The sequence below is a fragment of the Erithacus rubecula genome (genome assembly GCF_903797595.1).
Source record: "Erithacus rubecula genome assembly, contig: scaffold_418_arrow_ctg1, whole genome shotgun sequence".
Classification (NCBI taxonomy): domain Eukaryota; kingdom Metazoa; phylum Chordata; class Aves; order Passeriformes; family Muscicapidae; genus Erithacus; species Erithacus rubecula.
Window position 1 is genome coordinate 59,994 of NW_027635920.1, and position 13,922 is coordinate 73,915.

A 13,922-nucleotide genomic window follows, 5' to 3' on the forward strand; every position below is an offset into this window, starting at 1 on the left:
CCTGCTCCAGCACAGGTTTCTCATGGGGTCCCCGTCCTCCTCTCAGGCATCCCCCTGCTCCGGCACGGGCTCCTCCAGCGCTGCAGGTGCATCTCTGCACTCCGTGCCCTCCATGGGCTGCAGGGCCCGGCTGCTCAGCACAGACTGCACCATGGAATGTCAGGGCAATCAGCTCCCGCCCCTGGAGCAGCTCCTGCCCCTCCTCCTGCCCTGCCCCTGCCTGTGTGCACACTTGTTCCTCTCTCATGTTCTCACCCTGCTCCTTCCTGGCCACAGTTACAGCTACACAATAATCGATTTTCTTTTTCTTCATTCTGTTATCCCAAAGGTGTTTCCACCATTTCTAACTGGCCCAGTCTTGGCCAGAGGCAGGTCCATCCTGGAGCTGGCTGGTGCTGACTCTGCAGGACATGGAGGAGCAGCTGCTTCCAGCAGCCTCTCACAGAAGGGGCTCCTGGAGCCTGGCTATGCAAACCTAGTATACTGTGTGGAAGGGTTTTTATTAACATTATTATTTCTTTAATTATTTTTATTTATATTTAATTAAAACCTTTCTGTTTCTACAGGTGGCCTGTAGAAAGTCTTCTGCAAGAATGAATGTCAAGCTGATGTATGGGTCTATACAGTTTGGATTAAACCCCCCAAGTATTTACAAGTAGTGGGAATTTGTTAGGGGTTTTTTTGGGAGGGCACTGCTCTTATATGTATTTTTTTTTAGTCTCGCATCTCAACTGGCCAATTTAGCATTGGTTGGACTATGAGAAAGAGAAAAGAATAAGCAAAAAGGACTAATGATGTGTTGTGTTGACACTGCTTTCTCCAGGTGGACACGTGGGACAGCGATACTTATGGGTTAGATCTGCGGTTCAGTATCCGTGAGACCGTGTGCACCAAAGCTTCGGGGAGAGACCCCTTCACCTGTGACTGCAGAACTGGGCCTTTGGTGGTGAGTGCCCTGCTAGGAATGGGAAGCCTCCCCTCCCTCTGTGCAGCATCTTCTCAGGATGCTGCTGGTGCTGGGAAATGAGGAATGTCTGGCTGCTTTTGACACAACCTGCAGCATGGAGTGGGTGTCGGGTGGGAAGGGTCAGTGGTGGGAAACTGTTCTGCCTGCTCAATAGGGAGGGCAGCTGAAAAGAGGATTTGTGTCTGGAAGCAGTGTGTAGTGAAGGTATGTGTGTTTTTGGGGCCAAGTCCTAGAAGGAATGGCTTGTTCTCTAAGGTAAGAGGGTAGAAGAGCTGGCATTTCACTTGCTTTTACCTATCTGGACACTGCATAAAGGGTTATCTTCCCGTGCTGTGCAGATACCCCCCTCTGTGCTGACAGTGCTGATCTCTTTCTGATTTTTCACTCTCAGCCTGAAGTAAAAAGGCTCTTGATACAGCTCTTGCTCCCCTCTGAGTCCTAATTTACCAGTTTTGGTGGAAATACTTTTGGTGGAAATATTTTGAGTCTGGACTTCTCTGTTACTTGTGCCAAATCACCTCTCTGCTCAGGCGTGTATGTAGGTGGCACCACACAGAATTGTTGGTTATTGCTTTGCAATTTTCCTTTAAAAACACAGCTGTTGGCTGCTACAGTGTTATCCCTGTATCCTAAACTGACACCATCCCCCTCTTGTTCTTGGGGCAGTATGTCCATGTGAGGATGTGTTTTCCAAACTTGAATGCAGGTTTTGCTGCAGTTTTTTGTCAGATTGCAGAGATAATACCTTTAAGGGTAGTTTAACTTCCAGAGCTGGAGTTGCCATTGGCATAGCCCTGCACTGTCCTTCTCATTGTGCTGAGCAGTGAAAAGGATGTGGAGGTTTTCTCCTGCCCTGAGCAGGCTCAGAGGTTTGTACAACAAACACGTAGTTGTGGAGCAGTAGCGTGTGTGTAGTCGTGTGTAATCGTTCTTGGGTTTCTTTCTCTTGGATTTGTTTTTTAAACCCTTCTGCAGGGTCCCACCATCAATGAGACTCCCGTGAGAGGATTTGTATAGGATGTTTGGTCTGTGAGATTGGCCCTGTCCAAAGGTAAGAAAGCCTTTCAAAAGCTGAAGGAGGAATTGAAAAGAGCACCTGCTCTGGGCCTGCCAGATGTCTCGGAACCGTTTTAGCTTTTCTATTTTGAGAGGCAAGGGATGGCTTTTAGGAGCACTGGCTCAAACAATTGCCCATACAAGATAGGAGCAGCACACTTTTCAAAACAACTGGGTGAGGTCAGTAGGGGATGGTCTGACTGTCTGCGAGCAGTTGCTGCTCTTGTTTCAAATGCCCAGGAAGCCTGGAAATTCACTCTAGGTCAACAAATAACTGTGTTTGTCTCACATTCAGTGGCAGCAATTCTTGAGCAAAAGGGTGGGCATTGGCTTTCACTCTCAGCATTCCTTAAATATCTTGCAGTTTTGGTGCAGCAACATGGAATTACAAAACTAAACTCTTCTCTAGTTAATCCAACAGCCATTCCTGGCTACTTATCAGAGAGAGAAGGAACATTTGTATCATAAAAATCAAAACCATTAAGTCCATTTTATACCAGCAACCCAGATCTTAAAGAAACCTCAATTTCAGGAGCAGAATCTCAGTACACAGATGGGAGTGGCTTTGTAAGATGAACCAAAATCAGGATGTACGATTAGCACTGAGCAATAGGGGATAGAAGCCCTACCTCTACGAGTCAGCTCAGAAGGCAGAGAAAATCACTTTAACCTGTGCCCTCTGACCAGCCTGAGGAAAAAGCATCAAGTGATGAACAGTTTCCAAGTATGCCTTCAGAGTAATACATGCCCATGAATGCATTCAGAAAGAAAAGGGACTATTGACAGCTCAAGGAAAGCAGATAAAGTATTGTGAGGAAATCTTAAAATTGCTGGAGGCAGTACTTCTACCTCAAGAGGTTGCAATTATGCAAACCAAAGGATATCAGAAAGGAGAAATAGACCCCAAAAGACCTAACAAGTTGGCTGACCAGGCTGCAAAAGAGTAGCAGAACAAAGCCATGCTAAGATTCAGGCAGTAATTCCCAAAGGTAAGGAACAATATGACAATGATATATATTGTATACTCAGAAAGATGTAGAACTAGCAAAGAATTTGTGAGCAGAACAAAACCATAATGTTTTTGGAACACCTCAGGGAGAGATAGTTATGCCTGAAAGAGCATTATGAAAATTAATTGAAGATGACATAATCGTATGCACTGGGAAGGCGATGCCTTACATAATTATTTGATAAGGACAATAGTAAGATGCAAGCTGTACTCTAGTGTAAAGCAGGTAACCCAAGGCTGTGAAACAATGTCTCAGAACCAATCCACAGACTAGGACTAGCGTTGAGCTTGGCACAATAGACAAGGGACAATATCCTGGACTACACTGGCAAAATGACTTTTCTGAATTGCCAAGAAAAGGGTGGTATAAATACCTTTCAGTATTAACTGATAGCTTCTCAGTGTGACCTGAGGCATTCCCAACTCAAACAAATAAAGGCAAAGAAGACATCAACATTTTGTTAAACAACATAATGCCCCGGTTCAGAGTGCTCTTAGACATCTCCTCCCATAGAGTACCACATTTCCTAGCAAATATTGCACAGCAATTCTGCAACAGTCTCTAAATCAACTGGCACCTACACATGCTGTAGTATTCCAGGTCAAGCAACCATCACCAAAGAAGAATTATACCCCAACCCTAAACCTTGGGAGGCATTTGTTTAAGTTGTGGTGATCCCCCCAAAAAAGGTTCCAAAGAGTTATTAGATTGACTATCTTAATGCCTCATGCATATTCCTAACCCTCATTTCCCAGCTAATTATCACCACTCCCAGTTCCTAGAATGTTCTCCCTTTCTTGTATACCCACTGGCCCTCAGTTGGCGCAGTGTTCCACCCAGCCTACCCCATTGGACCCTACCTTCCCTTACTCCACCTCTGCACCACTTTCCCCTATACCCATTGGACCCTAACCTCAACTCCACCCCCTCTCTTGCCCCATAGTTACACCCTGAGCCTCCCTCTATCTCTGTTTTTGACCACTGGCTCCTGAAGAGACCTTGTTCCCTTGGTCACGTGTGTTCGGATTTTTGGGCCTTCTCCCACATTTATTTTCATTATTATTAAAGTGTTTTAGGTTGCTGAATCATGGTCGCTGTACCACTCTTCTTTAATTTTTGCCACTTTTGCCCTGATATCTGCAAACCCTAAAAAGTATTGCCAAGGACCACCCTCACCCCTGATAATTCTGTATTGGTCCCAGGCCAGCAGGCGGGTGGAAAAGATGAATTATCCAATACAACAACAGACAGTCAAAACTGGACAAGAGGCCAACACACCTTGGCCCCTGGCCCTACCTTTGGCTTTATTACGGATTTGAGTATGGCCAAGAACAGAAGAAAAGCTGAATGCCTTTGAAATACTACATAGAATACCAGATAAGCGTAACTATGAAGGGGAAGATACTGTACAAGTTGGGGAGGGGTATCTCCAGGACTGTGTTGTCCAACTAACACAACAGCTGCAGCAAGGTAATCAAGAGATTTCGAGCACATGAGCAAGAGGGTGCTCCTCTCCACAAATCCAGCCTGGAGACCAGATATACGTAAAATCCCCGAGGGAAACTGCCTTTTGCCAAAATGGAAAGAACTCTATTAGTACTTTTAATCACTTATACAGCCTTTAAAGCTTAAAGCGTTAACCTCTTGGATACCTAATTCCAGAATCAAAAGACTTCTGCAAAAGGCAAGTGGAGTCCAAAAGTAGACCTCAGAAAGAGCAGGAGAAACCAACATGTGTTTCATATGGTCATAGTCTTCCTGATATTTCTAATTGGAATGCAAGCCACAGTAGATGACTGTCACTACCATCAAGATCTCCTTGGCTTGCAAGATCCTGGTGGAGGGAACACTCAAAAATATCCAGGACCTAATGGGCTGAAAGGGGCTGGAAAGGTAAAACCACTTTATGCCGTTTTAAGGATTAGTAACGAGCAGTTGAAGATTGAGGAAAACCTGACTCCATGCCTGCCTTTGTTGTCCCACCTGAGAGTAACATCCCTATGGCTTGTAAATTTGAAACTCACAAACCTCTTGTAGAGATTACTACAGTGACCATGCACATCTGTGACCTTTCTAAAGAGCAGTGTGTGCATTCATTTTCGTGTGATTCCTATCAGGATTTTTGCACTATGCAAATTAAAATGGGACACTATAACCTAGTGCAAGATAGTCCCCTTCTTCTGTGACACATAGGAGAGAAGACCATCAGCACGTAGATATAGTAACTGGGCCCACCAGGAATCCCACCCAACAAATCTTGTTTCCAACAGCCAAATCTTGTGCAAGTCCAAGAATAAATTGTACTGGTCGTGCACTTAGAACATGGAACAGATCTCATGGAGGATGTGATTTTCAGAATTGAATTTCACTCTTGGGATATTCCAGGCCATCAGGAATATTAACCAATCAAGTTGGGGGGGTAGCCAGGAACATATTGTGCCCAATTCTATGACCATGTGTCGGTGACCCAGATATGCATGGAATCCTGAGAGCACAACTACGTCCTTTTATGGCCTGAATTAATAATCAGCCAAGGAAGCCTCTCCCTGACATCCCATACCTGGGCCCCAGGTTGACATATGGGGCCCTCTGTTCCCCTCAGAAGGGACTCACCTACTACCACTACCCTTCTCTTCTTTTTGGGGTCAGAGGTGGTGATCTGTCTAACAGGTGCACTGTAATTGGGCCCACTGGGCAGATCATTTTCTTCTACTCCATCTGGCAGGCTCTCTAAATCCAGGGCTTCATACCTATGCTGGAGTGGCACCTGGCAAGGTGATGGGGGCCAGGAGGAATGTTTATTATGATCTCCCTGAGTAGGGACCCATTTCCACTCCCCTTCACCCACCAGGTGTCCTCCCATTGCCTGACGGGGGGGGCACGGGAGTCCTCTGACTCCTGGTGGGCCTCCCTCAAAGATGCAAGGGCAGAACTCCACCAATCTATTTCCCTTTTACTTCCCCTATTACTCCTTAGTCTTTCAGCTTGCTCCCCAAGCTCGGCCACCATTAAAAGAAGATAACCCAGCTGTTCACACCGCAGGCTGGTTTCTTCTGCAACATCCTCTGGAACTGCAGATAAGCTCAAACATTACACACAGTAAGGGGTCTGCAAAGATGCATCCTTTTTGGAGGCTTCTACTCGGTCACATACACTTGTACTAACTGCAGTTTTCAATCATGTAAAAACCATTATTAACAAAAAACCCAAAGCCCATCAGTTGGAGTTCAGAATGCAAGAATTTCTCAGAAAGTTGGGTGTGTAAATCAAAGCCTGGAAAAGAACACAGGACTTGAACTGAGGTGCTGGGAAAAGATTCCAAGTTTAGGTGCTAGAAGTAAGAATGTAGATTTAAAGCTTAAAGCAGAGACATGTTAAGTAGAAAAAAGTTTAGTTAATAAAGATTAAGATATAGAAAGAGTAAAGCAGGTATAAAGGTGACAAACTAGCCTTAAGAATAGATCTATGTGTTAGAATGAGATTGGCTTAGAAAGGTCACACTGCAATTAGATGAAATTTCTTAGTATTGGAATAGAAACATAAATCACCTTGTTGGCAGTGTTTTATGTTAATAAGTCCTTAAAAGATCTTGTAGCCATAAGTCTTGTGACTTTTGGCCACGCTTTCAATACCTGTTCCAAGAACTCATGTTTTCTGTAGAAGATAAGAAAATAAATGGCACTTTCTAAGCAACCAGAAGTCTCGTCCTTCGGCCTAGTTCAGAATGAGAAAGAATCCCTGAGGAACGTGATAAAGGGGGAGAAAAAAGCCCACACTCACCAACCAACAGAAACACAACAAACAAACTAGAAACACCAATAGCAGTAGAAAACCTGCAACCCTGCCTGCTTGCCCTGCCTGCACAAACTGCTTTCAGAACAGGCACTCCAGCTCCAGCTCGTGTTCCCCCAAGTGTGTTCCCAGGTGCAGGTTCAGACGTGCAGCCCCAGGCCCTCTGCAAACACAAGCTGCCCGCTGCCTCTTCACTGCCTACACTCCTGCCTGCGGTCACGGCAGCAAAACCAGGCTGTTCCCAGCCAGAGACCAGGCCCTGCTCCTGCAGGATGCTCTTGCCAGCACCTTCCAGGACTCTGTGCTGGGCACGCAGCACTTTCCATGCTGGCTCTGAACAGCCTTTGGCACACAGAGCACAACCTGGCTGGCTCTGCCACCAGCACACCCCAAGCAGAGGAGGAAGAAGCAGAGGCTGTTTTGCTGCCATGCCCAGGAGAGACTGGAAGGGTGCCCTCCCTCTGGTCCCGCTAGCTTGGCTTTCTGACTGGGTCTGAGGCAGGGCTGCCATTCCTCACTTGTGGGGACCAGAACCGCACCAGGATCCCGGCACTGCCTGTCAGCGCTCCGGACACTGGCACGGTCACGCGTCCGACTCTCGGGCACTGTGCTGCTGCTTCATTTGCTCTCTGGAACACCCAAAGCTCTCTGTGAAGCCCTGATGCTCTCTGGTTCTGCCCTCTTCCTGACCCTGTGCAGGGATGGAGCATTGCTGTGCTTTCAGGAAGCTATTCTTGAAACCTTCCAGCATTCCAAGCTCCTTTGCCCTCCATGAGTGCTTGCCATGGAATCCCTCCCAGCTGGGTTCAGAGCACACTCAGGGTGGCTCTTCTAAAATCCAGGGGCTTCAGGGTGCTCAGCAAGACCTTGAATTCCACAGTGTTGTGGAACTGGAGCTTCAGCACAGAGACCCTTCCAGCCTGATCTGCCCTCGTTCCTCTGTGTCTCTGCACAAAACACGGCACAGAAGAGAACGGCAGGATGGGCCTGTGAGTCCCAGGGCTCTGGATTTGTGCTGCTTTAGCTCCACAGAGATGCAGGCAAAGTGAAGATGCCAAACTGTTTACTAATGAATGGCAAAGCAAAGGGATGGAAAGGAAAAAAAGGGATGGGACAGTTCGGAAGGCTGGAGGGAGGGAGCTGTCAAAAGGGATAAAGAGTGGAGGGGAAAAAAAAGGGATGGGCACAGTCTGAAGGCTGGAGGGAGGGAGCTGTCTACAAGCAGGGAGAGGGCTGAAGCCACAAGAGCTGTGACAATTATCAGCTCTGCCTGGAGCTCCAGCTGGTCTCTGGTCTCCAGGTGGTCTCCTCTTGTGGCACGTGGAGGTGTTAAAGGGACACTGCTTTGTCTGAGCCATCAGGTGAACGTAGTTCTGCAGCTCTTTGCCTGAATGCAAGTTGAGTTACTGGGCTTGCATGGGAAGGGCTGTTGTCTTTACTCAGCGCTTGAAGGGCTGGAAGAGAGAGGAACAGAGCCACGGTCAAAGCCCGAAACTGTGGGAATCCGAGGAGATCTTCCTGTCAGGGGCATTCCTCCCAGCTATTGGCATGGCCAAGAGGGGACCAACGGGATCAAGTTGCTGGCCACGAACCCCCCGCCCGCATCCCAGAAATCTCTGTGAGCTCTGCCCACGCCAGCCCTCGTTCACACAAGAAGCAAAACCCCTCCGCAGACAGGACAGGGACTGCAGCTCCCCCTGCCAGCCCCACTGACAGCCCACTGCCCTCACTCACCCTCATTGAGCACCTGCAGCTCATCCTTCTTCTCCCTCATGAGTTCCCTGGCCATCCCTGGGAACACAGACCCTGTCACGGCTCTGCCCAGTGGCACAGCTCCCTGCCAGTGGCGCTGCCAGTCCTGTGGCCACTGGCCCTCGTGGCCCGGCAGGGCTCAGCCCGGGCCCTTGCCGCACGCTGCCGCCCCAGGGCACGGCTGCGGGAGGGTGTCAGCAGCCCCGAGGGCAGCCGGGGCTCTGCGGCGCCGGGCCCGGGTGGCAGAAGCTGCCGGGGCAGCAGGCGGGGCTGGGGCTGAGCTGCGGCAGGGCGGGGAGGGAGCCCGGGCTCACCCGTAAACCGGAACGCCGCCGCTCGCAGGGGCTCCTGAGGGCTCTGCAGGTAGGGCAGGGCCTGGCGCAGGTGCTCGGCCGCTCGGCTCCTGTCCTCTGCCAGCTGCGGAGAGCGGCGGGAGCGAAGGGTCAGGGCGGGCTCCGGCCCTTTGGCAGGCGCTGCCCGCGCCCGGCCCCGGCCTCCCCTGCCCGCAGAGCCCTGAGGCGCGGCCAGCAGCCGCCGGCCGGGCTCTGCAGGGGCACAGGGCCGGCTGCTGCCCGGGGAGCCGCGGTGCCGGCCCGCCCCGCAGCCCCGCTGGGCCGGGGCTCCATCGGCACCCGGCTCGGGCCCGTGCGGCCCCTGCGGGCAGCGCTGGGCAGGGCCACAGCTGCAGCTGCACACAGTGAGCGCCGCGCTCAGGGGGCTTCTCCAGCCTGAGCCTGGCGCTTCCAGGCCGTCCTTACCAGGCACTCGGCCAACTTCCACAGCTGCGCTGTATTCACGAGCTGCATGAGATCCCTCCTCCTGAGGAACTTGGTCACACAAAGCAGCGCTGTTCGAGACACCTGGAGAGCAGCAGAGATGCAGAGATGTCCCCGCAATTCAGGGCACAGGAGCCGTGTCCCTGAGCCAAGGCCTGGAGGAGGCTGCAGCCCACCAGACACCAGGGCAGGAGGCAGCCAAACCCCCCCCGGGACACGGGCAGCCCACGAGTCCTCACCTCTGCCACATCCGGATTCTTATCGTGGCAGTAGATGAAGAGTGGGAGCACGCTCTGCCACACAGGTGTCTTAAGAGCTTTTCTGTCCTTTTTCGTTAGTAAACCTATCATCTCTTCAAACAGAGCAATTGATCCCAGCTTCACCTGTCTATCATGCTGTAGGAAAGGAAGGAAAAAAGTCCTAAGCACTGGTTCCTTCAGGCCCGTGTGGGCACCAATGTTGAAATTCACGGGTCACAAAGTGTCCAGGCCGCAGTCAGTGGCCGTGGCCTGGGGCACAGAGCCTTACGTGGTCAAAGAGTGGCAGGAGCGCCTCAGCCAGCCGCAGGGCGATGGGGCTGCGTACAGGGGCACCATTGTGGAGGAACAAATATCGGAGTACAACGATGGTCATCCTGACCATGAAGCTATTGTTTTCCTGCAGGATGTCCACAAGATTGTCAGTCAGGTTCCACAATTTTTTTGCCTGTTTGGAAGACAACTGTGTGAAAGGCCACTCTGCTGCCACAGGGCCTAGAGGCCAAAGGCCTGTCCCAAACAACGCGGGCAGCTGACCCAGGAGGCAGGAGAGCTGGGATCAGCTGCCCCAGCACCCAAAGCCCAGCCATGCGCAAGCGACTGCATGCCCCAGGCTCATGCTGCTGGCAGGGCTTCAGCAGCTGCTCCCTTCTCACCATGGGGGGATTCATGGGGCCAAGCAACATGAGGCATCTGAGCGCCAGGTGACGCCTCTCCCTGCACTCGCTCTGCAGGTTCTTTGAGATGATCTCCAGGAGACTGGCCCCATATTTGGACACATCCAAGCACTCCATGACCTGAAAGGCACAGGGCAGTGACAGGGACCTGGCCGGCAGGAGCCCAGAACCGCACAGGGCTGGGCCCAGACAGCAGGACAGGGCACGGGCACCATCCCAGGCAGGTGTGGCTATGAGAGGCCAGAGAGCTGGCAGGCAGCTCAGGGAGACAGCGCTGGCCATCAGGCTCACCTCCACAATGAATGCCAGGACAGCAAAATCCCAGCATGGCCTCTCCATGTTGAGCAGGCTGAGCAGGTGCAATGCAATCCCAGAAGACAAGGGTGTAGATGAGGAGCGCATTGCTCTGAAAGGAGGAAAAAGAAAGCAAGGTCTGAGTCAGGGGGACAAACCTCTCCCAGGACTGATTCCCAGAGGTCTGGTCTTTCCCCACCATCCTGCTGCAAGGGGACCTGAGCTATTTTGGAGGCAGCTCCTTTTGGGCACCCTTCTTTCCCAGTCTTTTCCAGTCTGTTTGGCTGTGCCTCGGTGACAAGGCCCTCTGGCCCATGAGCACGGGTACTGTGTAGGGCACTCCGGACACAGAGCACAAAGAGTGGAGAGGGTGGGGTCTCACCTGACCAGCACACCCACGGCATAGTGCTGGGAGTCAGCAGACAGCAGCGTGTCCCAGCCACACTTGCGCTCCATTGCCGTCACCACATCCTCACACTGCATTCGGCAGAGCAGGGACTTCAGGGTCTCCAGTGCAAACCTGTGTGCAGAGCAAAGCTCAGGTCACGCTGGGAGCACTGGCTCCTGCCCTGGGGACATGGCAGGGACAGAAGGACTGGGATGGAAAACCTGTTGGAGCTGGCAGCAAAGCCGTGTTCTTTCTGGCATGTTTTCCACAATTTATCAACCTCCTCTGGTGTATCCAATGTGCTGAAGTACGCTTGGAAGAGCAGGTGGACAAATAGGCGAGTGAAATACAGTGTCATTATGTGTGGGATGCAGGGCTCCTGGAGGATCTTCCACATCACCACAGTTGCCTGCAAAGGACAAACACCCCGAGACAGCGCTCAGTGCCGAGGTATCCGTGTGGCAGGGCCCAAGCGTGGCAGGGAGAGGCCAGGGGAGACGCAGGGGGAGCACCGGGCCTGGTGCCCCTGAAGCTGCCCCTAGGCCAGGATTCAGCCCAGCACCTGAGGCTGGGAGATTCAGTGGGGGAAGGAGGGTGGAGAGCTGCAGGAGGGGCGGCCTTGGGGTGAGCAAAGGCCAGTTCCAGAAACTCACAGCCAGGGAAAAGACTCTTGTTGTGTCCCCATCGGAGGTGCACGTGCTGTGCTCTGGCCAGCTCCCCAGCACATCCAGGAGTCTCAACCTCGCTGGCTTTGCAGTCCTGGGCGAGCACAAGATTGTCTTCCACATAGCCATAGCAGCTCTGTAGGGTCAGAACTCTGTCTCAGGGCAGTCTGAGACACAGCACCGTGGCCTGGGCAGCAGCAGGGACCTGAGCTGGCTGCCAGCTCTGCCTCTGCCCATTGCCCCGCACCAGCAGCACCCAGGCAGTTTAGCCCTGTGGGGACAGGCTCCTGAGGGGCAGGGAGGGAGCATGGGGTGGGTGCTGACAAGACAGGGCTGGGAAAGGGAGCAGCCAGAGGGCCCTGGAACTCTCTGTTGTTCAGACTGAGCTAGAACAGGCTGTGCAGGGTGATGGGCTGGTGAGCCCTGAGCCCTCTGGGCAGGTGGGCCCTATACCTGTCACACGATGGGGCCACACGCAGGAGAGTCATCACCACATCAGTGGGCTGTGCCTCGGTGACATCCAGCAGGGACCTCTCCACCCTGTGCTCATCAGTCTCATTGGCCATGAGCCACTGGTGGATGTATCTCACCATGGCAGGCACCTGAAGAAGGCATGGGAAGACTTGGAAAGCTGCCAGAGGCAGTAATGTCCCCAGCTTCCCCAGAGAAGTGCTTCCCTTCCCACCACACTGTGGTGTCCTCAAAGTCTGACAGGGACCAGCAGGCCCCAGTGAATTGTGAGGCCAACCAATTCTTAGGGGGATCAAACCCTGGCCACAGGCTGCTTACTTGCTTGGGATTGGCCAAACCTGCTTCTACAAGCTTGTCAAGCAGGGCAGCACTTGTGTTGGTGGTGTAGTCCTCACACTTTTCTATGGACCCAGTGCCCATGGTGCTGGTCACTTCCTGCCAAAAGTATTTGATAAATTTGGAAGTGCGGCAGGAGAACAAAGGGCAGGAAAAGAGGGCTGTTCCATGGGGTGCTCCAAGCGCTGTGCTGGGCTGAGCAGTGACAGCAGGCCCAGCCCAGGTGGGGATGGCTGCAGGTACCTGTGCTGTTCTGTGGAAGAGGACACCGGTGGGGTCCTGCTCGTGTGTGCGGTCCATGGCTGCACCTGGCAAAGAGTGAGCACAGCCAGAGCTGAGGGGCTGCAGGAGAGGCCGGAGAACAGGGCCCAGCCCTGCGCTCCCCAGGCAGGGACAGCCCCAGGATTCTCCAGGGGATGGAGCACGGGCACTGCGGGGTGTCTGCCCGGCCCCTCTTCTGTCTTGTCCCTGGGCATGTCCCAAAGGGATGGGATGGGAGGGGTCAAGGTTGCAGCAGCCTTCAGCCCTTTTACCCAGCTGCTCCACTCACCATCCTGCATTGGCTGAAATGGCTCCGGCTCTTCAGGCTGTTGGGCTGGATGAACTCTAGAGCCTCTCCTTTTTATTCTGCTAAACACTTCGAAGATGTTGGGAAATCTGCCTGCCATGCCAGAGTCTGGCCTCGAGGGCACCTGGAAGAGAAATGCCTTGGGAAAGCTGTGAGACAAACAGTCAGTGACACTCAGAGAAGCTCCGGGTCCAACAGGAACGAGTGCGCTGTGCGGGGGCTCCTCACGGCACCGCTCTGTCCCGTCCTGTCCCGTCGTGTGCTCCGAGCACTGTGCCGTGGCCGTGTCACCGTTGGCTCTTATATCACCACACCTCACCAACGGTCCTGTTCCATGCCATGGTGACCATGCTGAACCGTTTCAATAACGGCCCTTGCACACGCTACCACCGGCCCTGGCCTGCCCCCAGCCCACCCAAAGTGGCCCAGGTTGGAAGGAATCCCTCACCCCAAGTGTCTAAGACAGCCCGACAGGATCTTTAGGAACGGCTCAAACCATCAGCAATCGCTGCCCTGCTCTGCGGGCTCAGGGCAGCAGAAGGAGCCCCCAGGGCTCCGACGCAGCCGCAGCGGGAAGGGCACGGGGCCTTGCACAGAAGCTGGCTCGGCCTCCTTGGGACACGTCCCGGCTGGTGGCCATCCTAAACCCACGGCTGTGACACAGGCAAGGATCGTGTGGGCCAGGGCACGGATGCTGCTCTGACCCCTGGGCCCTGCGAGCACTGAAATCAGCGGCTGTGGCAGAGTCCTTGCCCAAGCAGACCTGCCACCCCCCGAGCCCTGGCAGCGCTGGTGCCCCACTCCTGCCCCAGAGACCTGTGCCCCGGGGGCTTCTGTGCCAGAGGGAGCCAAAGCCCACGTGCACTGGGGGCTGTGCTCCTTCCTACAGGGGCTGTTGGCAGGAGCACCTGGA

The 13,922-nt window shown here is 52.9% G+C and overlaps 1 protein-coding gene and 1 long non-coding RNA gene across 2 annotated transcripts; both read right to left on the bottom strand.

The window, feature by feature from the left end:
• Positions 1 to 9,846: 9,846 nt before the first annotated feature.
• On the bottom strand, positions 9,847 to 10,632 carry LOC306816188 (uncharacterized protein). Its single transcript, XM_079332665.1, has 3 exons — positions 10,579 to 10,632; positions 10,267 to 10,407; positions 9,847 to 10,058 (listed from the first exon to the last, which is right to left on the bottom strand). The coding sequence occupies exons 1-3, from the start codon at positions 10,624 to 10,626 to the stop codon at positions 9,849 to 9,851; spliced, it is 399 nt and encodes a 132-aa protein (XP_079188791.1). The 5' UTR covers positions 10,627 to 10,632; the 3' UTR covers positions 9,847 to 9,848.
• A 336-nt stretch (positions 10,633 to 10,968) lies between these two features.
• On the bottom strand, positions 10,969 to 11,710 carry LOC306816189. Its single transcript, XR_013777597.1, has 3 exons — positions 11,623 to 11,710; positions 11,191 to 11,378; positions 10,969 to 11,101 (listed from the first exon to the last, which is right to left on the bottom strand). It is a non-coding gene; the product is annotated as an uncharacterized lncRNA (long non-coding RNA).
• Between the last annotated feature and the right edge of the window lie 2,212 nt (positions 11,711 to 13,922).